The 24,479-nt window shown below is 40.8% G+C and overlaps 1 protein-coding gene across 1 annotated transcript; it reads right to left on the bottom strand.

The window, feature by feature from the left end:
• Positions 1–3,796: 3,796 nt before the first annotated feature.
• Positions 3,797–12,415, bottom strand: SNRPB2 (small nuclear ribonucleoprotein polypeptide B2). The gene is made up of 7 exons (XM_039719024.1): positions 12,358–12,415; positions 12,013–12,100; positions 9,537–9,709; positions 7,556–7,696; positions 6,292–6,342; positions 4,677–4,765; positions 3,797–4,178 (listed from the first exon to the last, which is right to left on the bottom strand). Exons 2-7 carry the CDS (start codon positions 12,074–12,076, stop codon positions 4,019–4,021), a joined length of 678 nt encoding a protein of 225 aa, XP_039574958.1. The 5' UTR covers positions 12,077–12,100; positions 12,358–12,415; the 3' UTR covers positions 3,797–4,018.
• Between the last annotated feature and the right edge of the window lie 12,064 nt (positions 12,416–24,479).

The raw sequence follows: 24,479 nt of genomic DNA on the forward strand, positions 1-24,479 counted from the left end.
AAGAAGATGGCCCCCCCTTGTGCTGATGACACACACTGTTTAGGGCAGTGCTGTTTTAAGAAAATTATTATGTTGGATATATCCAAGCACCAAAAAATCTCTTATGTGTAACTGGTGTATTAGGAGCTATAAGACAGTGCATTTCAGGATAGTGACCATAGCTGTTCTGTGTTTCAGAAGGCCTCAGTTTCTTTAGCAAAGTAAGTTTAATACTGTGAGATAAAGCCAGCTTAATTGCAGCTGTCATTGGGCCAGTATTAAAACTTTCTCTATACTAAGATGAACATATTAGACCCAAGCTATTTATTCAAAGTCTAAATGAAAACAAACAGCTTTTAATTTCTCTTACAGTGAATACAGCTTTGTTTCTGTGAAGATTTCCTGGCCACTCTACAACCAGACTAGTGGGTAACAGAAGCATTTTTGCAATAGGCCCCCTTTCATTGATGAGGTCACTTTGTCACAGTGAGCAAATACAGCTTTATATCACCTTTGATTTTCATTCCCTTTCCCAGTGACAGCAAACAGAGATCTGTTCCTGACACCACTAACATCCTCAGCAACCTGTCCACTTCCTGAGTTGTGCCAGTGCTCCATAGTTATCCCCCTCCCTTCTCCAGGTCATGGCACAGGGACACACGGTGAGGATTTTTTGCAGGTTGGCAAGGACAATTCCCTCAGATATCTTCCTTTTCAAATTCTAAGAGGGGTTTATGTGTTCGCCCAGTTCCTGGCCACAGTAGCAAAACCAGAAATCAAATCCACTCATTTAGACAACATAGAAAAATTCATTTCTTCTCTGTAACAAGTTAAAAGTAGTTTCTATAGAGACCGCATTGGTCACATTGGTTAAATTCTATAAAAATAGTTTAGTTAAAAGTTTCCTCCACTTTCACCCTGATGGGACCATCTCTTTTTTTCAGCCTTTTTTGCCTTCACAGCCTTTGCCTCAGAAAGATCAACACATACCTTGCCTCACATACTATTACCTCTACTTTCTCTTCGTGATAAATACAGATATAGTGCCATCTTATTGCAAAAGCTCCATACCTTCTCGATGGTTTCTCGTGGGCAGCTCCTCACAGTACTGACTCCTTCTTCCTTACAGCACAACCAACAAACTCCATCTAACTCCTCGGCCAGCCAACCTACTCTTTTACAATACCCATCCTAGTTGGATCTAGCTGTGGCCTATTAAGGGCAGGCCTGTTCTTAATTCTTGGTAATTAGCACAGCTGTAACTCCTTAGGGGTAAATGACCTTCATCACCGTCTCTATTCTCCTACATTCCACCCATCCACATCTGGACAGCAGAGGTAGTTGAGGTTTTTTTAAAGAAAAAAAAAAAAACACAGGCTTTTCATCTGTGGCCTTTGTTGGTATTGCTCACTGGTATTACACCTTTAAGTAAAGACATGGGCACCTTCGAGAAACAGTGTTCAAAATATTTTACACTCTCTCATGACACCTTCAGGTTCACATTTCACCATTTCTGTGTTAAATGCAGGTCCAAGCTGACAGTGTCCCTTGCATCTGGTGTTCAATGGTCTGTTTGTGATGTTCATTTCCTCTGGTTGCAGAGTTGGGCTTTTTGAGCAAACTGCGCCCCTCGAACCAGGAGGCTTTTTTAAAACTTGTACATGATTTTATGAAGACACGGGGTGGGTGAGGGCTTTTTATCTGGTTTTTGTACTAAGGAATGGAATGCAGGAGGTTCCTGCAATATTGACATTGAAGTTGGAATGTCCAATGATATGGGTGTGACTGTTTTCAGGGATGGATCTTGCTCCCAGCAGTCTGCAGCGTGGTAGCAGAGGACATGACAGAGCAGGGTGTGAGGGACAGGGGGATAGGAACAGTGAGGTATTTCATGCTGGCAGCTGAGTTTGGTGGTGTTGATGTTTTCAGAGCCAAAGCAGATTGATTTGGTTCTGGAGCACTGAACAGGATCCAAATGGTATAAAGTATCTATTTGTCCTTAGGCTGAAAAATATTGCTGTGCAGCACTTTTTCCCTTGCACCTGCAGTTCACTGTGGGAAAGATTTATTGTAGTGATCAAATGTTGTGCATAGTGCAGTGAAAAGCTGAAGAGTTCCTGGTAAGATCAGCTTGGAGAGGGTGACTGCCAGCCAAAACTTTGCTGTGCTCTGGTGCAATGCCACTGTGGGAGGAAAGAACATGAGGGGCAAAGCCTTGAGCAGAGTGGTAGGAAATGGGAGGTGAGGAAGGGTTGGGCTAAGGATGGATTTAAACTGGGCTGGGTGTTAGTGTGGGAAGACACTTGTCATCGAGACTGTCAAAATGAAGACCTGTAAAATCCTAGCTCTGCGTTGTGTTTAATGTGTTTTTACTTGATATTTATGTCATCACAAAAAGCAAGGAAAATGTGACTGGTTTCCACTATTACAATGTGAAGGTTTTTTAAAGGCTGGTGTATTTATGTTCTTTTTCCACTCCAAGCTTGCCTTTTTCCAAGTCTGCTGCATTGGGTGTCCCAGGGAGGGGTGGGTTCTTCAGCAGGGGTCTTAGGAGCCTTGCCTTGCCTGTTCCTCCTAGGACACTCTTTGTCTTGCCTGCCTCTAACTTGCTCTGCCCTGCAAAGCCAGCCCTTTCCTTGCCTTCCCTGCTACCCCTCCCTTGTCTCATGTTACCTCGCGTGCCCCACCTTGACCTGCCTACTGCTTTCTTCTCTAGCCTTGCTTTGCTTTGCCTTTCTCATCCCTTCCCTTGCCTATTTGACTGCAGGAGGAAAAATCCAAGGTTATGATGGAATAATTGTAATTTTTGCTCTTACAGGCACATTGGAATGATTTTCACTTGCAAGTATTAGAATACTTGTGATATCACACGTACACAAAATCACCAAAAAGAATGATAAAGTACATAAATGGAGATAGGGTGATAATTGAAATGACTGTGAAAGGGACATAATTTTGCAATGTACTCTGGGAGAAGGTGAAACTTCAATTTTCTAAGTCTTGTGCAAATAAAGGTGGTTTATGTTGCAGATACAAAACACTACAACTTTTTTAAGTGATATTTTTTCTGAAATATTTAGAACAGTTACAACTCACAATACTATATCTGATTACTTCACTGCATCGAATGGATTTCATGTCACACAAAACCTATGAAGTTTTTAACAAATGAGAAAAAATAAAGTAAATCAAACCTGAGAAACCCAGAAGCATTAGGACATGTATTTTGGAAAAGCCTGGCTAAAAATCTGAAACTTTTATGTTTCTTCTCAGGACTTGCTTCTACTGCCAGCCACCAAGACAAAACCAAGTTGGATCACATTACTGCCAAACTGTAATCAATTTCTAACTACACCTGGGGAGAAAAACCACTAATGGCAAGCTGTATTTCCTAAGTGAAAAACAGCTGTCCCCTTGATAATGAGGTTGAATGCTGTATTTATTCTGAATATGCTGGCATTCAGCATCCCTGATGATACTTTTGCTCTGGAAAGAAAGCTATTTTTAGCACTCACTTCTGATATTCTGAATATGCAAGCATTCAGCAACCCTGATACTTTTGCTCTGGAAAGAAAGCTATTTTTAGCACTCACTTCTGAGAAATAAGGGCCACCTTAAAAGCTCTTAAATTGAATAAAGCCCTGTAAGTCTAATCAATAATGGCACAGACTTGAGGTAAAAACATGGCTCGAAAACAGCACATTTATATTTTATTTTATAAAAATTAGTATTTCAACAGAAAAAGTTACTATCCGGTCTGAATAAAGCCCTGCAAGGTTAATCAATAATGAGACAGACTTGAGGAAAAAAACATGGCTCAAAACCAGCATATTTATATTTTATTTTATAAAAATTAGTATTTCAACAAAAAGTTACTATCCGGTTGATCTGTGGAAATTTTACATGTGCCCTCATCATTGTGGCAATTCTATTTGAGTCTGATGTTTCCTGCAGACAACAGCAAACATGCTAGCTGAGCAGAGTATCAGTGTTTTAAAAAAAACACCTATCCACAGAACTCCTTTACAGGAGTATATCGTTATTTCTTTGCATAAGTGATTTTCATGGCATGAGATGGAGTGATCTTGAATCCCTGGAGAGCGTCTCGAGCAGCCCCTGCTTGGTTCTCGTTTTCAAACTCCACGAAGGCAATGTCATGGCGCCCTGGCACTAAGCGCACTTCTTTGAATCCAGGAAACCTTTAAAATAAAGGGAGAGTCAAAATATACTTCTTAGCTCAATAATACATTTCTTTTTAGTAGCTTCTGATCAGAAGCATCTACTAGTGCAATAGTTGTTGCTAATGAAAGATTGGAATTGAAGGGTTTTACATGTTCTATCCTTAGAACTATGCCTCAATGCAGGAATATTATGTGGAAGCAGTTTAATAAGAGCTGTACACATACAGAAGCAATCTGACTAGTTTTAAAACTGCTCCTGCTGTCCTACGGACTTCAGTATTACAATCACCAGCTCAAATCCAGTGCAAACTGATAGCAGATAAATCACACAATCAAAACCAGCTACGAAAAAGATCTGACTTGCTTTCTGAACCAAGTCATCAGAACTGACTTCTGAAACCTTGGCAGTAAGACAAACAACTGAAATACCTTCCGAAGGTATTTGTTGTCAACTGAGAAAACACACACAAGTTACAGAAGAATTCAAAGGAGAAATCATTTCTATTCAAAACTTACTGATTAAATAACATGGACAGCATCATCTCATTTGTTTCTTCAGGCAAATTATTAAGGAAAAGGATATAGTTTGGTGGGTTATCAGGCACCTGCAACAACAGAAGATCAAAGCTTAGAAGACTATGCATAGTTGCACACAGTTCCTTTGCATCTTTCTGCATGATTATTTGAACACAGACTCACATTTCTTTAGTTTTGCTCGTAACGTTCTATCTGGGCTTCACCACACCTTTATCAATATGCAGACAGAGCCCCTTCGTTTTTTTACACGGATATATGAATTTGGAGAGGTTCTTACTTCCACAAAAATCACAATACCATACTGTCATGATGTCACATTTAAACTCAAGAGCTGACACTGCAGTACTCTCTGCACCCAGGCGTCACAGTAGTGGCTGCAGAGCTATTCAAGACACCTGCAGGGCAGTGGTAGAATGTATGAAGGACTCGCAGAAAGCAGTGGGAAGCCAAGACCTGTTTACCTGCAGTACAGCCAAAATACTGAGTATCTCTGGGCAATCAAAACTCAAAGAATCCACATGGTTTTATTACAAAGCTCAATTAAAATGTCTTAATTAGAAACCCCTTTAGATTTAGACCTTTAGTCTTGTAACAGATTTGCCTGCTAATATGAATTTGTAGCTACCCACCACAAACAAGGCTGAGTAGTTATTTGCTGATACTGGAATCTTCAAGTCATCAAGTAAATTATAAATATAAAAAAAACCTGGACACCGCAATTTCAAATATCCTCAAAGCAGTGCCAAATAAAAAGCCTCAGCAGAACAATCTTCTTCTACTGATGGAAATATTCCAGGTAGTGCCATTAGAAAATAAACTTCTGAAGTTCAAAGAAATAGCCAAACACTCAGTGTTGTGCTTTGATGCAAACTGACACACATATATTGTGCCTGAAAATCCAGGGAGCAAGACCTTTTCCCCTGTTGATTATGCATGCAATGCCAGTACTCAAGAAAGATGCAAGGCAGGGCAGGCAAATATATTCTTCTATGGTACTTGCTCTCCTGTAAATCCTGGCTCTTTACTGCTTTCACTTCTAACATGAATCATTTAGAAGGTCACTGAGCAGACAAGTTGAAGGAAGTGTAGGCAGTTGTTCCTACATCTCCACACAATCCTTTGGAAGATTACACACTTATGAGAAAGAAGAAAAAGCGAGCAGAGAACCCCCAAACTCCTGAAATAAAGCACTTGGCCAGATTTGGCATCCCGTGTTGTCTTCCTTTATCTGCTACCAGAACAAAGTAAATTAAAGGGAAGTTATAAGCAATGAAAAAAAAAATTAAGAATCCTTCAACTGATACTAAGCACAGTCCAAATTTAAGAACCCAGTATGATTTGGTAATAGTGCTGTTTTCTGTATAATAATGAGAAACTGCAGATTCTCATTTGCTGTCAACCAGATACAGTAAAAAAGGGATTTGTTTTGTTTGTTTACTGTCATGTAGCCATTAGACAAATGTCTCATAGGACAAAAAGCTGTAAAATATATCCTCAAGTTTCCATGTGTAACAAGCTATTATTCATAGAGAATAATTATAAACATTAGTGCTAAAAAACATTAGTGCATAGTGATAAAAATAAAAAACATTACCTGATTCTGTGGTGTAGTCCCTGGAGCACTGGCTGAATTCTGTGTTGCTCCCTAGCAAATAAGTACAAAATAGTTTTACGAAGGTGCTCCATTAGAAATAAACAAGCACTTCTCACCATGTTTCTCTACAATTCAAGACATATGTTAAAGGGTTTTTTGAGCTGCAATTCAAGAACATATGGTACCTATGAGATACTTCCCAAAGGGAACAAATTGTGTGAATTTTGCTTAACTTCAAAACCCTTGAATCAAAGGCAATCGAAAGAAATAACATCAGTACTACCTGATCAATCTAATGGCTAAGTCAAGCATTTCTCCACATTACAGAATTTCATTTAGTAAGACAGGGAGGAAGTAGTTTTGAAAATGAAGGCCTAGACAAGAATCCGGGTTTCATCTGGGATATAATTTTCTTCTTAGTCCAGTGTGTTCTGAATTTAATATGAGAGTAACACTGATAGCAAACTGATGCTTTGGTTGTTGATAAGTAGTGCTTGTTTGTATCAAGGACTTTCCAGTTTCCCATGCTCTGCTAGTGAGTAGGGGCACAAGAAGTCAGGAGGGGGCCAGGACAGCTGACCAGAACTGGCCAAAGGGACATTCCCTAGTACAGAATATCATGTCCAATATATAAACTGGGGGGATCTGGTCAGATGCCTTGAGGTTTTCTGATATACCCCAGCACAAAAGCTACTAAATGTTCTTACTTTAGGCAAGCTAACCCTTAGTGGAGATAAATTCCAACCTAACTCTTATTAATTTAACATGGAACGTCTAACATCTAACGTAAATGAATTGTCTTTTTCTCTTTTGCCATTTAGGCAACATGGAATTAAAACACTGAAGAGAAAAGCTGGTTGAGCACTTGAAGCCAGTACCAAAGATAAGCACATTCTCCTTTTTTTTTCCTTTTCTTAAGAGGAAAAAACTTTGGTTTGTTGTACCTTTGCCCTACATCTTTAGTTTCATCTAAAATAGCAAAGGAAGGGAAAATAGGAACAGCAAAGACTACATAACCAGCCCTCTCCCCTTCAACTTCTAGTAAATGCTCAAGAGCTCTAGATAATCAACAGACACCAATTTAGGGAATAGAAATGTAACAAAAAAAAACCATCAAGTCCTAAAAAAATTATTTAAAACAGCTTTTTTTTTTTTTTTTTTTAGGGAATAGAAATGTAACAAAAAACCCATCAAGTCCTAAAAAAATTATTCAGAACAGCTTTTTTTTTTTTTTTTTTTTTAATTGAACAGAGAAGCAGCTTACCTGGATAACCTTTTTATTTGGTGCATTTGCTGACTGTTCCAGAGTTTTGGCTTTCTTCTTTTCCTTTCTTTTTTCCTTATCAGCAAAAGTCCCACGCATTTTAGAGATGATATCAGAGTCTGTTTTTGCATACTGAATACGCTTTTCAAAAGAAAAAAGAAAAACAGAGTACATTCTGCAGCTAATAATACTGAACATTTTGCACTACTTACATTACCTGTGTATTTACACTTTTTTTGCAGAAACCTTTTATATTAAAAACATTTTTATAAAGTGTAGGTACACTTACAGAGTAACCAATTCTCATAATTTTTTCTGAACACAATTACAGAAGTCGAAAACAACCCCCTAATATGGAAATTACTAACTTTAGCTCACTGAAATCAGAACTCCATTTATTTAACAACATCTTTTTAACATCTGTCAAAGTAGCACCTACAGAGAGATACATTTGAGCTACACAAAGGATATCTGAGAAAATTGGCAGTAGCTTCTATTAAAACTGTGAGTTTTCAGTCCCATTTTAAAGAGAGTTAAAATTTTATGGTGATTTCTCAGATCTCTGCAGAAACGTAACTTTAGCAAAACCCAAACTTCTTGAAGAGAAAAGGCAAGTATCCACCTTAATCCCAACAGGACTGCATAAATGCTGCTGTTCTTTTGACAAAGGCCCCCCACAGCTGAAGGTTAAGCAGATGCAGGTATAACTATGCCGGTGTGCAACATTATTATTTATGCACAAAATCCTATTTTTTTCCTATCAGAGACTACCTCAATACAAAACTACACAACAGCTTAATATTTTTTTAATGCTTTTGTTTAGTGCTTAGAGTATACAGGCTGCAGGCAATGTTCATAGGGAAGTACATGTGAAAGCTTATGAAGCCTCAATCCTTTTATTTCTTATTGAGTTCTACTGAGCACAAAACTCTATAAGGATAAATGGCAGGCTGAGTTTGCAAAATTCTGTGTCAAGGATTTAATCAGAGAATCTGAAGATGTTAAGGCAAATAGCTTGTGGCTCAGCAGCACAACTGCTCTCTTCAGTGCTCAAAGCCATGAGCTGAGAGACAGCAGAATTGTACCCATCCACTGCTGAAGTCGTGGGCAAAATGGAGATCTTCACTCTTCTCACTGTTACCTCAAAAAGGAAGAATCTCATTCCAGCTATTCATTACCAACCTAAGAGTAGTTAATGTTACTCTACATAGAGTACCTGAAAGCTAATCTAATTTCAATAATATCATGGAATTAATTTAACTGGTTCAATGGAAGACATGATGAGTAAAATGAAAGTTTTAAAACTTAAAACTCAAGATCTTAAAACTTCAATCCAGCATAGAAAAACAAAAAATCCCCCATTAAAAAAAAATCTAAATGTTAAGCTCAAAGTGTGTGTGTTGTAACTGCAGTCTCTTCAGCATCCCTCCAGCTTGCACAAATGCAGATACTCATCAGGATGCGACCTGAGTAATCCTTTGTAATGTAACAACTACATAGGAGAGTTCATTCAAGTACCAAAACAATGTATCACACCATCGGGGTATTTTTCTTCTTTATGAAGGTAACAAAATAACTTACCATGGGTTTCCCATAAAACGGAAAGCCTTGTAGCTGTCTCAAAGCATTGGTAGATGATCCAAGTTCTTTAAAAATAACAAATGCCTGTCCTCTCATCTTCATGGTTTTTAAAGCCACAATGTCGACCACATGACCAAACTGTGAGAACAAGGCGTACAGGGACCTCTTCAGCTCTGGGGACCAAAACAGAATCCAAATGTTAAGTTCAAAGTGTGTGTGTTGTAACTGCAGTCTCTTCAGCATCCCTCCAGCTTGCACAAATGCAGATACTCATCAGGATGCGACCTGAGTAATCCTTTGTAATGTAACAACTACATAGGAGAGTTCATTCAAGTACCAAAACAATGTATCACACCATCGGGGTATTTTTCTTCTTTACAAAGGTAACAAAATAACTTACCATTGGTTTCCCATAAAAAGGAAAGCCTTGTAGCTGTCTCAAAGCATTGGTAGATGATCCAAGTTCTTTAAAAATAACAAATGCCTGTCCTCTCATCTTCATGGTTTTTAAAGCCACAATGTCGACCACATGACCAAACTGTGAGAACAAGGCGTACAGGGACCTCTTCAGCTCTGGGGACCAAAACAGAAAACAGATTGTAACAACAAAACAGATTATAACAGGTTACATGCATATCTCCACTTCTACTGAGTCTGCTGTCCTTTGGGAACAATGTTTTTTATAAGCTTTAGCTCATGCAGTGAGCACATGAGTTTGTCAAACGCGTACAGGGACCTCTTCAGCTCTTCGGACCAAAACAGAAAACAGAGATTGTAACAACAACACAGATTATAACAGGTTACATGCATATTTCCACTTATACCTAGTCTGCTGTCCTTTGGGAACAATGTTTTTTATAAGCTTTAGCTCATGCAGTAAGCACATGAGTTTGTCAAAACTGCTGCATCATTACAGGTTTACTTGTCCAGGTTTTGCAAACTGGTGTACAACACTCATTTTCATACCTCAAGGATTCAGGTAGTGAAGAAATTGTAGTGTTATCCATTCCACCATTCCAAGGGAGTAACAATTACATAAAGGTATGTAAAAACATATTTTTATACAGTCCCTCACAAAATCAAGTATGATGCATGACAGCCATCTCGAACTGATCAGAAAATCAAAGCTGAAATAAGCAGCAGTAAAGAGATATGATGTAAAACAAGAATGCAGCAAAATAGTAACTACCTAAAGGCTCACTGAAGTTGGAAATTTTGGTTGTAACTATTTAATCAATTTTCTCACTCACAGGAAATATTTTTTTGTATTCTGGATCCAAATTACTTTTGTATGAGACTACAGCAGCTTACAGCTGCATTTGATTTACTTGAATTATCTACAATAACCTGAATACATGCTAAATTAAACCTCAGCACTACCCAAATCAAGCTAAATAAATAATCTGTACTGTGTAATCATTCTAACACAAACCTCTTACAACTGAACTATTTTAGCAATGTAAGAATGCTGCCTCTTCTTTACTGATGCTGAGACTTGGTAATGCCAGCCCACTGTCACTTTCTCCACTTGCTCCTGATTAACTATACTAACTATAATTTTTCAATTTAAAAAATGCTTTCTATCAAAACACTTTCCCTAAAAATTGCTTTAAGACCTGTATTAAAATAGGACGTGATTTGTAATCTTAACAGTTAATTTAACACCCTGTATTTAACCCATGGCAATCCCACGGGATTTAACAAGACCAAGTGCAAGGTGCTAAACCTGGGTCAGGACAACCCCCAGCATCAATCCAGGCTGGGGGATGGACAGAAGCACTGAGAAAGACTTGGGGCGTGGGGGAGAAGGGGCTGGACATGTGCACCCACAGCCCAGAAACCACCCATGTCCCGGGCTGCACCCTGTGAGCCCCGGCTGCAGGGCTGCAGCCACACCTGGGCTGGAAGGACAGGCAGCTGCTGGGCCAAGGCCAGGATCAGAGGGATGGAGCACCTCTCCTATGAGGAAAGGCTGAGATTCGTGGCTGTTCAGCCTGGAAAAGAGAAGGCTCAGGAGTGATGCAACTTTGGCCTGCCAGGACCTGAAGGGAGCCTACAAGATGGAGAAAAACTATTTACAAGGCCTTGGAGTGCCAGGACAAGGGCGTGGCTGTTCAGCCTGGAAAAGAGAATGCTCAGGAGTGATGCAACTTAGGCCTGCCAGGACCTGAAGGGAGCCTACAAGATGGAGAAAAACTATTTACAAGGCCTTGGAGTGCCAGGACAAGGGGTAATAACTTCAAACGGAGAGGAGGCTTAGATGTGATACTGAGAGAATATCCTTCACTGTCAGGGTGCTGAGGCACTGGAACAGGCTTCCCAGAGAGGCTGCAGATTCCCCACGCCTAAAAGCGTTCAAAACTGGGCTGAAGGGAGATCTCAGCAACCTTGATCTCGTGGTAAAGCATTTGTTTGCTTTAGCTACAGATTCATTACAGGAAAGCGTCTTCCTAGAGCTTGGCTCATGATTCCTTCTCAGCACTTCAGAGCCCTCCGGGAGCTCCCAAAAGCCCCTTTGTAAGACAAGTGCCCTGTGCAAGTGAACGACCATGAGATGTGATACTGGGAGAATATCCTTCACTGTCAGGGTGCTGAGGCCCTGGAACAGGCTTCCCAGAGAGGCTGCAGATTCCCCACGCCTAAAAGCGTTCAAAACTGGGCTGTAGGGAGATCTCAGCAACCTTGACCTCGTGGTAAAGCATTTGTTTGCTTTAGCTACAGATTCATTACAGGAAAGCGTCTTCCTAGAGCTTGGCTCATGATTCCTTCTCAGCACTTCAGAGCCCTCCGGGAGCTCCCAAAAGCCCCTTTGTAAGACAAGTGCCCTGTGCAAGTGAACGACCAGGCTATCAGAAGGGACCGGCAGCCGCTCGTACCTTCCTTCTTGATCTTGTCGTTGATGTTGTTGATGTAGATGGTGTGGTTCGGCCTGATGTCCATTCTCGGCGGCACCTGCGAACCTGCCTGCGGGCAGAGCACACAGCAGAGGCCTTAGCGAACCGCGGCAGCCGCCAGCGCCGGCGACCCCTCACGGCCCCGGGCAGCGGCACTGCGAGTGGTGGGCGGCTTGTCCGTCCGTCTGCCCGCCCGCAGGCCGCACACCCGCCCCGCTACGACCCTTTCCGGGCGGAGAAGGGCTGCGACGGCAGGATCTCCAGGAGGGAGCCCCGAGCCAGCCCCTCCTTGCTCCCAGGCCCTGGAGCCGCTCCCGCACCCCTCACCTCGCCGCGCCCGCCGGCCCGCGCTGCCGATGGCGGCCCGCACGCAGCGCAGGCGCCAAAGCCGCGCGCAGAACAGTCGATGCGCCGAGCGCCGATAGCGCCGATGGGAGCGGCGGGGCCCGAGAGCCCCGGGATGAGAGGGAGAAAACGGGATAAAAGCGAGACTGGGATGAAAAGGATCGATAAAATTATCAAAGCTTGTTCATAAAAAGGGATCGAAGTTTGTTGTCGGCCGAAATGGGCATTTGTTGCCCCAGGATTTGGCTCTATCCTGTCCTAATAGAGCCATAAGCGGTTTGGGGTGGTTGTTGTTGGGTTTTTTTTGTTTGTTTGTTTGTTTTGGGGGTTTTTTTGTTTGTTTGTTTGTTTTTCTTTGGGGTTTTTTAGGTTTTTTTTGTTGTTGTTTGTTTTGGTTTTTGGGTTTTTGTTTGTTTGTTTTTTTATTTGGTTTGGTTTTGATGGGTTTTTTGGTTTAGTTTGGTTTTTTTTGTTTGTTTGTTTTGTTTTTATTTTTTGTTTCTTTTTTGTTTGTTTTGAGGGATTTTTTTTTGGCGGGGATTTTTTTTTTGGTTGGTTGGTTTTTGGTTTACAGCCAAGGACTGCATAAGGGAAAAGCCGCAGCGCTGGGAACTGCCCCTCATGGATACCACGTGGCCAGTTTGTGTTCGAGGTGGATGCTCAGTCCTTCATACCCCTGGGGCTGCACCAGCCAGCCCTGGCCCCCCAAGTCTGTCAGCCAGCTCTTCTCTGCCATTTATCGGTGCAGACTGCTTTCTTGGAGATCTGGTGTTGCCGTGCCTCATCCCCTAAGCACCAGGCTTTCCCATTCCCCACTGCCCCATGCAAGGACGCACGTTCACACCTTTTTACCTGTCCTAGAGAACCCCACCTGATGGTCACAACACGGGGGGAAAAGGGAACCGTGGGGAGAACAGAGGACATCTAAACTACAGCAACATAACTATACGTCAATAAAACTTTGCTAAGTATTCACAAAATAGTTGCCTTTTAATTACGAGAGCAAATGATCTTATTATCCATCTATAGCACAACCTAGCCATGAATACCCATGCCACAGCTTCTCTGGACAGCCTGTGCCAGAGCCTCAGCACCCTCACAGTGAAGTGTTTATTCCCAATATCTGGTCTCAACCTGTCCTCTTTCAGTTTGATTCCATCCCCCCTTGTCCTGTCACTCCATGAATTATATTGAGTTTCTATAAAAGATTTTTTATTCTTCATTAAAACACTTGAGTATTTTCTACCATTGAAATTTTTTATTTAAAAATGTTTTCTTTTTCTTTTTCTTTTTTTTTTTTTATTGCAAGACAAAGCTACAGTGAAGTCCTACCTACAAAATGGTTAATTTTTTGGGGAACATCTGCTTATACAAAGAGGGTGTTCTCATGCTCACTTTGTTCAGCAGTTGCAGCCTTTGAGTGCATTGCCTGGGGATGCTGAGGTTAGGGAGAGAAGTTTTTTTTGCAGTGTGTTTCAGTAGCGCTCTGGAAGAGTTACCTGTACCACAGAAACTGCTTACAAAGATGAAGATCTTTGGGTCAAGCATGAGTTACAGAGAAATGCATCAGAAGGTAGCTCATGTGTGCATTATCTCTGTTGCTTAAAAGTCTAAAAGAAAGGACAAATCTCGGACTCAAGAAATATGAAAAGAATGAATTATTGCAGTTAAAGGTTGGGGTGTGGGGTTTTTTTTTGTTTGTTTTTGTTTTGCATGGGGTTTTGTTTTTTTTTTTTTTTTTTTGTTTTTGGGGTTTTTTGGTAATATTGCTGACAGGACTAAATGATTTTCACCATATCATCTGTTAACATGCAGCTGTCATTAATGGCTTTTCTTTTTACAGCATTGCAAGCCCTGTGAGTACAGGTGAGAATATGTTTGTAGTGTTCCTTTAGCTGTATTTCAGCTGCTTTTAGAAACAACATCAGTTGTTAATACGCACTACTGCATTAGGCCATTAGAAATGAAAAAATAGGGCTTTTAAAATAAAAATAATTAAAAAACCAAAAGCAAATAAAGTTTAAAAAAAAGGAAAAAATACTAAAAACCTTTTGGAAGCACCTAAGAGAGTCAGTAGCTGTAAGAACCCTCTTAAAATTTTACATTGATGCAGTAGTAGTGCATTGCAGTAGTGCTAGCAGTGCACTAGGAGTAGTGAATGTGGTACAGTGACAAATATTGATAGTTTTGATGAACAAGTTCATCATAAAGAAGTGGCATGATAGCTAATGTTAATTTCCACCTAGTGAAGTCCAAGTTGTTTTCTGACACTGTCTCATGGAAAGAAAAGCATATGAACATCCAGTATGTAAAATAATGTATTTTACATCCTAAGACAAAAAGAAAGCCACCTTCATGAAAAAAATCTAGTTTCTCATGTGAGTATTGTGGGAAAAAGGCCAGCAAATGTGCTTTTCTTCTGAACATGAAAATGTACTCATGGTGGAGGAGAAGAATATTTTCAGTTCATTTGGAAAGACAATGGACATCTGTTACAATGCTGTTTATGGACTTAAAGGAACAAAATTGTATTGTGACAGATTTCCAATATTGCCTTGTGCAAGTTGCCAGACACTGGGTGGTTTGAGGTTTTGTTCCTATTTATTTAAGCCTCTAAACACTTCCTTTTTTTGTGTTTTATGCATGTTGTGAAATACTCCTGGCTACATGCAGTTTAGAATTGAAAATTTATGTAGAGAAAGATATTTACTTTCCTGTCAGGTGAGGACAAATATCACTTTCCTATTTATTTAAGCCTCTATAAACACTTTCTTTTTTTGTGTGTTATGCATATTGTGAAATACTCCTGGCTACGTGCAGTTTAGAATTGAAAATTTATGTAGAGAAAGATATTTACTTTCCTGTCAGGTGAGGACAAATATCACAGGGCTGTGATGACTACTTCCTTTTCCACTTTCTCTGGATGTGAGGGGAAGATTAAGAAATAACACTGAAAGCTTTCAAACTTGCATATATGGTTGCACTTTTAATGTTTGAGCTGCTGCAGTGACATATAATCTTTAAAAAATTCAAAGTCCTATAACTAAACACCGTAGCAAATTTTGGTTTAAATTTTTACTGACTTTTATTTGAGTATCAATGGCAAATTGGTTTGGGTACCACACCTATGTAGTTCCTGTTCTGCAGTCATTTTGCAGATCCTGTTCCAGGGCTGGTAAAAATATTTCTTTGGATCCTTTAAACAATCTAAGTCAGCTCCAGTCATCAGACAAATTCCTATTTTTCTCCTTTTTAATTTCTGCTCTTTTTGTGCTATGAATTTTATGGTAGAGCAATTTCTTTATTTTTTTCTTTCCCCTTTGAGGACTGCATGAGTAGAACAGACTGCCATCTCTACAGCCTCTTCTACACTCTCAGTTTCTTTGAGTTGAATTTATTCCCAGTGACTGGAAATTAAAAGTGTAAAGCTATTCTGCAGGGCTGTGTTTCCAAAGTTTATGTCAAGTACAGAGAACAGTGTCTACTGAAGACTCAGTTAATAGGCTGGAATTTGCAAGGGAGATCTTAATTTCTTCCTACCCTTAGACAAATAATTTGCATCCAGTATTACATACCTGAAAGGCTTGGAATGAAGTGAGTGCTGTGCCATATGAGAGTAAATTGAGGGCTGATGGGAAATGAATACAGGGAAGCCACTGGTCAGCCTAAACTAAGAAGGCTGATCTGAAATCTCAGATTCCCAGTCTTCCTGCACAGTAAATTTTCGTGTGAATTGCAGAAGGCCCTCATGCAGAATCACTGTCTGCCTCACAGAAGCATCATGTAATGCTTACCAAGAGCTTTCTGAAATGCTTCAGGTGGTGTCTTCATGCTGGCATAGATTAAATGAATGTGTTTGGGAATCCTGGTGCTTTCTTTTGAAGCTGAAGCTGTATTATGAACCTGTTTAGGAAGTGACAAGAAAGGACTACAGGGTGAGTTCAAGATGATTTTTCATTTACAAGACCTTGACACAAGCCTTTTGTGTATCTTATTCCTTTTTGCTGCTAGCTTTCAGTCACAGTAAAACAGAGTTTGCAGGATTTGCTTGAGCTTCCATTTTGTTTGGTATCTAACCTCCATCTGAAAAAACCACTTCTGACACAGATATTTCCCCTCCCCAGGAATACTGATGCTATGGGAAATGCTGCAGCAGACGTTCACATGGTAAACAGGAAAGATTTTATTCACATTCTTTCAACTGGAACATGTACCAAGAGACAATCTTTGTCATCATTTTCAGTCAAGTCAGCCAATATAAAATGTACCATGGGAAAACTGGAGTGGAACAGTATTCCTTTTGCAGATGGGAAGGCTTTTTGTCAGGGACTCATGACTAACTCTTTTTCTGTGTTTTAGTAGCAACGCTATATTTTAAACAAGAGAATCCTGTGACTGAGAATGCTATAATTTAGTGTTTATGCTGCTGCAGCCAAGGCTAATGTTGTTGACACAGCCTGGAATTGTCTTTTCTGTGAACTTTACAGGGTAGGCTGATGGTTGTAACCCATTTTGTTTCCTTTCATAAGAGATATTACTGCCATTTTTGTCCTGAATTGAGGGGAATACTGGAAACTTGGACAGAGAGGATGGGCTGGAACAGAAGGAATTCTTTATCTTTCTAGAGCTTGTCTCTTCAAGCTTTCCTGGAGATAAACTGGCTGGGAACATCAGTTTCACGAGGGCTATTTTCACCTTGAAAAAAAAGTAAAATAAATAGAGTATGTTATGTTCTGTAATAAGCGTAGAAATAATTAGAAACCAAATTTGAACTGTGTAATTCTCCACAGTACACTTCAGGGTTAGTCCACATTTCTCACATGCTTTTTCCTCTGTGTGTCCATAAAAGCAACTATTTTTAAAATGCATGGTTTTCCCAGAGCCTGTGTGCTTTTTCAGCACTATACTCACATTGCAATCACTATCTGTTTAAAACAGAAGTGACCTAGGAGAAAAATGTAACATGCTCTAATTTATACATGCCAAGAAATGATGAAAGGGAAATGCTTGTGAAAATTCCACTAGAGAGTGATATTAAAAAAAACCAAAACAACAACAACAAAAAACAAACAAACAAAAAAACAAACAAAAAAAAGAAAACAAAAAAAAAACCCAAAAAAATGACCAATACCTTTTTTTTTTTTTTTTTTTTTTTTTTACTCTGAGAACTGTTGCATTTAATTTTATAATAAACTGCCTGGATACTTCTTCTGCAGGTTGTATAGACTCCAAATAGCTACTGTGATCATTGGAAATAATAGAATCTCAACATTTATGGCAGCAACAGGCTGAGACTATGCAGAAACATGCTTCCTAAATAAATGATGAAAAATAGCTTATAAAGGCAAAACAATGATGTTTTAAAATGCTGAGAATTAACTTTCTCAAGGATATTTAGCATGTGTCCAATCCCCAGCCTGCTGAAAATTGTGTGTTTGCAGAGCAGGCAGGGAGAGCTTTAAAAAGCTGCAGTCACTTTTCTCTCTTGTAGTCACATCCAGCTGTGACTGTGAGGCATCTCACCCAGAAATTGTTCTGCACATCATTGTCACTGCACTAATAGGATCAGAGGGTGTTCTGTAAGTTCTCTCTGTTAGACAAAGGTAAGTACCAATGGTAAGGTCACCTCTGCCTGTCACCAAAGCCACAAGCATGTAGACACAACCAAACCAATCGTACCCTGTGGCAGGATAGAAGGTAAGAAAGTAAAGATAGTGCAGAAGGTAATCTCACCCCTGAGGAGTTGCAGCTGTACTCACTACCAAAGATTAGTAACATTCCTACCCTTAAGAGGCCACATGAGTAACCAGCGAGAGGAAGAGTGCTATAAGAGGGTGGGTTGGGTAGTTGAGAAGGAACCTGGAGTTTGTTGGCTGTGCTGTGAGGAAGAAGAAGGGAGTGCTGAGAGGAGCTGCCCATGAGAACTCACCAAGAAGGTATGGAAGTTTTGTGAACAAGGAGGCAATAATTGAACTTTTGCAAATAAGGAGACAACTGTACCCCTGTTCAGAAAAGTCTTTGAGACAGGAGACCATGGTCATCATCTCTGCTTCCAGCATTAACTGGTAGAATCCACAGGAGCAGAGCTGATGTGAAATCCTGCCCAAAAGGCCTGAGACTGTGCTATGTTCCCAAAAAAGTACTACTCTGATCACAGGGCTGATGAAGCCTGACTATTGATTTGCATTGTTTTCCTAAGGTTTGAAAAATTTAAGTTAGGTTTTTCTGCTGTCTTTGTATGTGCTTTTTGAATTCTCCTCTCTTCTTTACTACAAATCATCCCTTACTGTGCTTTGAGAGTGCTGAGAGGAGCTGCCCGTGAGAACTCACCAAGAAGGTATGGCACTTTTGTGAATAAGGAGGCAATAATTGAACTTTTGCAAATAAGGAGACAACTGTACCCCTGTTCAGAAAAGTCTTTGAGACAGGAGACCATGGTCATTATCTCTGCTTCCAGCGTTAACTGGTAGAATCCACAGGAGCAGAGCTGATGTGAAATCCTGCCCAAAAGGCCTGAGACTGTGCTATGTTCCCAAAAAAGTACTACTCTGATCACAGGGCTGATGAAGCCTGACTATTGATTTGCATTGTTTTCCTAAGGTTTGAAAAATTTAAGTTAGGTTTTTCTGCTGTCTTTGTATGTGCTTTTTGAATTCTTCTCTCTTCTTTATTACAAATCATCCCTTACTGTGCTTTGACTATGATACACAGACTCACATTCTGTAGAAGCTAGCTGAAATAATGAAATTTATGGGGTGGACCCCAGTCTTTTCTCTAAACAGACACCTCTTTTATCAAATATGGAACTTTGTATGTTTATGAGGCTGTTCTCAGAATTTTGAATGTAATCAGCCAATGCATTCAAAAGGTTTATGGTGAGAGAATGAAGGTGCCCAGGGAGTGAGAGGTCTAGTGTGACACCAATGAAAAGCCACCTAAGATATCACACTGTGCCTTACAGTTCAAACTTTAACTGTAGAACTGTGGCAAAACAATAGGATCTGTTGAAGCCCCACACACTGAATGAATGCTGGCAAACTTTTGCTATTCCTGATACACAAACTAAATACTGCAACTTGCCAGCAGTAATGCTTGCTCAGAACAAGTCTGGGCACCTTGTTTTTCTCTGTTTAAGATGCATTGTGTAGAGACACTTTATGTGCAATGGGGAGCAATGCTTCCTATCAGACAAGCCTGGCTTTCAGGACTTTTTGGACTACGTACAGGTTATGTTTCTGGTACAAAAGTGTGAGTGGGGAAGTGGGATGGGTACGAACAACTAGGTAGCAGATATTTAAAAACTATCTTAGGTTTTGGATTGTTAAGGAATTCTGATTTTGTTTAGGGATTTAAAATTAGAAATTCTCTTAAATCTGATCCTGGAGCTTTGAGCTGGTGATTACATGTGACTTCCCTGTGATACTGATGAGACTGGATGCTGTGACTGTTGAATATCTGGACTGTGGTGCTGTTTTCAGATTCTGTATACACTTTTTGATGGATGGGTTTTATTTAAGGGCTCAAATTTTTGCTTTGTATGAAGCCTGCCCTGCACAGCAATCAGATTTGAATTATCCCAGTTCAATGGTGAACCTCCCTCACTTATCTTCCTGATTTCCTTCTGCAGTCTAGACCTTTCAGCTCTGTCATGGTGACACGTGAAAAAATTTGGGCTGGATTCTGGCTGTATTCATATGGATTTCCGTAGAAGGGTCTTGCTGACTCACTTTATAAAGATCAGCCTTAAAGTGAGACTAGGACAGGTGTCAAGACTTTAATCATGGTCAGCTTCTGAAGTTAATGCCCATTTAGGCCCCAAAGGTAGCAGTGTAATTAGTGCTGGTTGGCAGTGACCTCAGAAGATCTGCTCTAATAATGCAAATGCTGATTGCTCCCATTCCCCATCTTTGGATCTTGCCTTTGGCACAATTGCTGGTGCAGGCCCAGTTACAGAGCACAGCTCACACCTGACTCAATACAGCATCCAGCCTGCTTCTGGGCCAGAGATAACTGAGAAATAGTCTACCCTCATTCTGCCCCTGCCATGACCATTGTCTGCCTCTGATTAATGCCATGTGAAGCCTCTGAACTGCTCCATAGATCTGAGCACAAGGCCACTCCAGCTGCATTAGTCTGGTTCAGGCTCCTCACCAAGGCTTACAGAGCAAATATAACCAGCCCTTCAAAGGGATCCCCTGCCTTCTTCTTGATGGTGTCTTTTTATGTAATAGCAATATGAAATTAAAGCACATTGAACTTGTGACTGTGACAAAATACATAACTGTAAGATGTTTGCATTTCAGGGCATTTGGGGGAAAGATAAAATCCATTAACCTTACACCAATAGATCTGATTTCTTGACAGCCTTTTCTCTTGTTCATTGCAAACAAAAGCCCCATTGAAGAAATTATAGTAATGGAAGGAATGCTGTCACTTCTTTTCCCTTTAGAAAAACATAGTTTGAGAAGAAGGAGCAATAGCTCAGAGGTAAGAGAGGCTTTGTTTTTTGGTGCCTGCCTGATTCAAGAGTAACAAAGCTGTATTGATGTACTTATATATGTGGTCATCATACACAGAAGAGCTGGCTGGGAATGATCACTGCTGGGCACAGATGGGGACCTTTCATGTTTATTCTAAACTATAACTGTGTCCAGCTGTTTTGTGACTCTGAGCATAAACCAGAGATCCTCCAGAAGGGAGGAGCTCAAGCTGCTCCATGCCATTCTGCAGAATGGAAGCCAGTTTAAGAAGAGACTTTTGAGTCAGGCAGATATGATGACTAGTGCTGTGCCCAAAATGTGCTAAAGTGGTTGTCATCTAGTTTAAGAATCAGGCATGCTGCTCAAACTTAAAAGAAATGGATTTAATTACGTGTGATTTTAAGGTTAATAGACAGCATTAGTATAGTGGTTTGGTTGTGTTTGTTCATATATTTACTTGATTGCAGGATTTTTTCTTGATTTTGTTTGTGAGTTTGTTTTGTTTTTCTATTTGTTTGGATTTAGGTTTCCTTCTGTCTGTACTGGTAACAAATTGTAGGATTGTGAAGCTAATGCATGAGTGATAGGATAGATGTGCTAAGGAGATAAGGGCCTTGATTGTTGCCGTAAAGCCAGTCAAACGTGTGTCTGTGGCTATCTGCCAGGGAAAAGGCTGTCTTCCACTCAGACTTCTCATGCACTCTCACTGTGTCATCAGCTTGTCTATATTTTGATTCAACAGCTTGATGCAGGTCCAAAACTGTGGTCTGACACTCATGGAAGCTTGGTTTCTCTGTAGCTTTGTTAGATATCATTCTCTTAAAACTTTGTCATTTTTTTGTCTTTTACCTCTTCTGCAGACTATTTATTGTGTGATTTTGCCCCTTCCTTTATTTTAAGTGTACAGACTTGCTTATATCACATTTCTCATGTGACAAATCCTTCTGGTAGAGAGTCAGCTCAATTGACCTGTAATTACTCTGGAGAGGCTCATGTCTTGACTTGATTCTGCCTTTCAGTCTCTCACTAGATACTGGTGTGAGCATATGGGAATTCAGTTTTGCTGGATTTGGCCTTTTGCTGGTATTCCATTCTGTATCTACCCAATGCTTCATCTTAGGCTAAAAATCTTCAGCTGCTGACTGCTGTCAACAATACAAATACCCCTTTCTTTGAAGATTAAAATATTTTTTGATAGAAAAGACTTGGTGCTCAGACAATGAAAGAAGTTTCCTTAGCACTACATTTTTGGAGATTACCCAGTATAGAGGAAAAACCCAGGCCTTATTGGAGGACTAGATGTAAGGCCTTGGTCCTTCAGAATCTCATTGTTTGTAACATTTGCAACACATTCTCTTTAGAATCAGATGAAGCATCAACCTACATGGAGGGTAGGATGATGGTCAAGGTCCTCTGCGCTCCTGTGTTGACAGGAAGACTGGTGCAAGACTTGGAAGGGAAACTGTACCAGTGAAAGAAGCAGCAGTAGTTAGCACACCTTACTGGGAAGGTGAAGAGGCTGTCCCAAAACCATCCAGGCTGAAGGCATTGTACCTCTTGGCACCCACCCTCCAGGGTGATTTGTAACTGGAGTCTAGCTCTTATGCAGGAGCAAAGAGTGCCTGTGGTAAGTTTGGGGCTCTGGAAGTGGGCAGTGGAATGCAGACCAGTGCCTGACATGGCCAGTCTGAAATCAAGCCTGGGTCTGGCCTTAAGCCCCAGGCAGAAGCATGACTGAGGGAACATCAAGCCCAGGAGCTCGTCCCAGTGCCAAGTGGGAGCCTGGGGACAATGGAGCATCCAGACAGTATCTGTGGTGATACTGTGTCCCCAAGTCTCTGACTGGTTGGGTTGGGGACAGGAGAATCAGATGAGCACCTCTGTGCTCATACACTGGCTCCTGTCAGCCAGATGTGGCTGAAGAGCCACAGGTGGGAAATTTAGGAGGGGAAGCCACATGGGATGAAGCAGGCAAGGCCTTTGTGCCAGCCTGAGGCTAATGCATGAAATTTTGCTGCAGCAGGAAAAGCTGAGCATAACCCTCAGTGACTGATGTGACACATGCTGCAGGGCTGCCCCTGCTCAGTGCCCTTATCCAAAACCTGGCACTGAGCTTGATGTGCGTGTGTCTTTTGCTATGGGCATCCCAAGCTTCCCTGACTCTTGGGAAGCTATGCTCAGCTGTACTGAGCTGCTTTGTCACACTTTTAAACCTCTCTTCCACCCTTATGTTCTGCAGGCAAAAATATCCCTCTGCCTCTTTGAGGAGGTTTGTTAAGAGGAGAGATGAAAATTTAGTTAACAAATCTTTCACTCTGTGTGTGCCAGTTATGTGGGGGTTTTTCTCAGATGGTCTAAATGATAAATATAACCAGCTAAATTCAGAGTAACCATTTTCAACCTGTGTTTAGTACTGAAGTGGGCTGCTTCTATTTTCAGGCTGAAGAAGAATTTGTGAGCCTGAAATCCCGTCCAAGCTCTTGTAAGTATATCAGTCGGTCTAATAAAAGATTACCTCTTCCTATGGACCTTGCCTCACTTATGTTCCTCAAGCACTGTGACTACAACAACAGTGCTTGCTCATCTTTGCTGCTGCTTCTCTGCCACCTGCAGTGTGCAGCCTGAATGTACATGACAGAAGACAAGGGGAAGCCCATCAAGGTATTTCCTGACTTTACAGTGTTTCATTTGCAAGCTTAAAGACCTTCCTGGAAACACAGTAAAAGTTAAGTTGGAAAGGAGCTCTAGAGCTCGCCCAGTCCAGCCTTATTCCATGTTGGACTAATGAATTTTGTTTGGATGCTCAGCACCATATCCAGTGAAGTTGCCAACACTTCCAAGCATGGAGCTTTCACAACCTCTCTGTACTTCAGTGCTGAACCACTCTTTCAATGTAGATTTTTTCCTTACACCCAACCTACTACTCCTGCCTCTCATTAGTGGTAAAATCTCTAGGGCATACAAAAAAGCTCTTCCTGGGATGGCCTGTGCTTCAGCCTCTCAGCAGTTTTACTGTTCCTTTGCTGGACTTTCTTTGTCATTGTCTTGCTTGCTCTACAGACTGGACACCATGTTCCAGGCATGTCTAGCCATGCAAAGTATAGGGGAATAAGTTTTCCTCTGTCTGCTGGCTGTGCACTTGCTTGTGTGGGCCCAGTATGTGATTAGCTGCCTTCACTGCAAGGCATGGGGCTGGCTGTCATGCAATTTGCCAAAAATAATCTTCCAAGTACACTTCTGCAAAGCTGTTACACACTCCGCTCATCCCTAGCATGTGCAGCTGGGTGGGGTTAGAGCACCCCAGCTGTAGGCTTCTTCTTTTTGGTCTTCAAGAGGTTTCTATTGGCCAATTCCTCCAGCCTATCAAGGCCTCCCAAACTGTGGGTTTTTTTGTCTCCCTACTTTTTGTTAAGCATTTAATTTCCTGTCCTCTTATGCTTGTTCCTATACAATGCAGATACATTCAAAGACATGTATTTTCTTGTATTTTTCTTATATTCTTGTATTATAGACTACAGAGGTATGGTGGGATTGGTTTGTAGAAGCAGACTAGTCTGAACTGCACTGGAGATGGTCTTGGAAGGGGAAGGGCCTCTGCTGCCCAGAGCCTTTGGAAGCATTTCC

This window comes from Passer montanus, unplaced genomic scaffold (assembly GCF_014805655.1).
Source record: "Passer montanus isolate IOZ18808 unplaced genomic scaffold, ASM1480565v1 scaffold40, whole genome shotgun sequence".
NCBI lineage: Eukaryota > Metazoa > Chordata > Aves > Passeriformes > Passeridae > Passer > Passer montanus.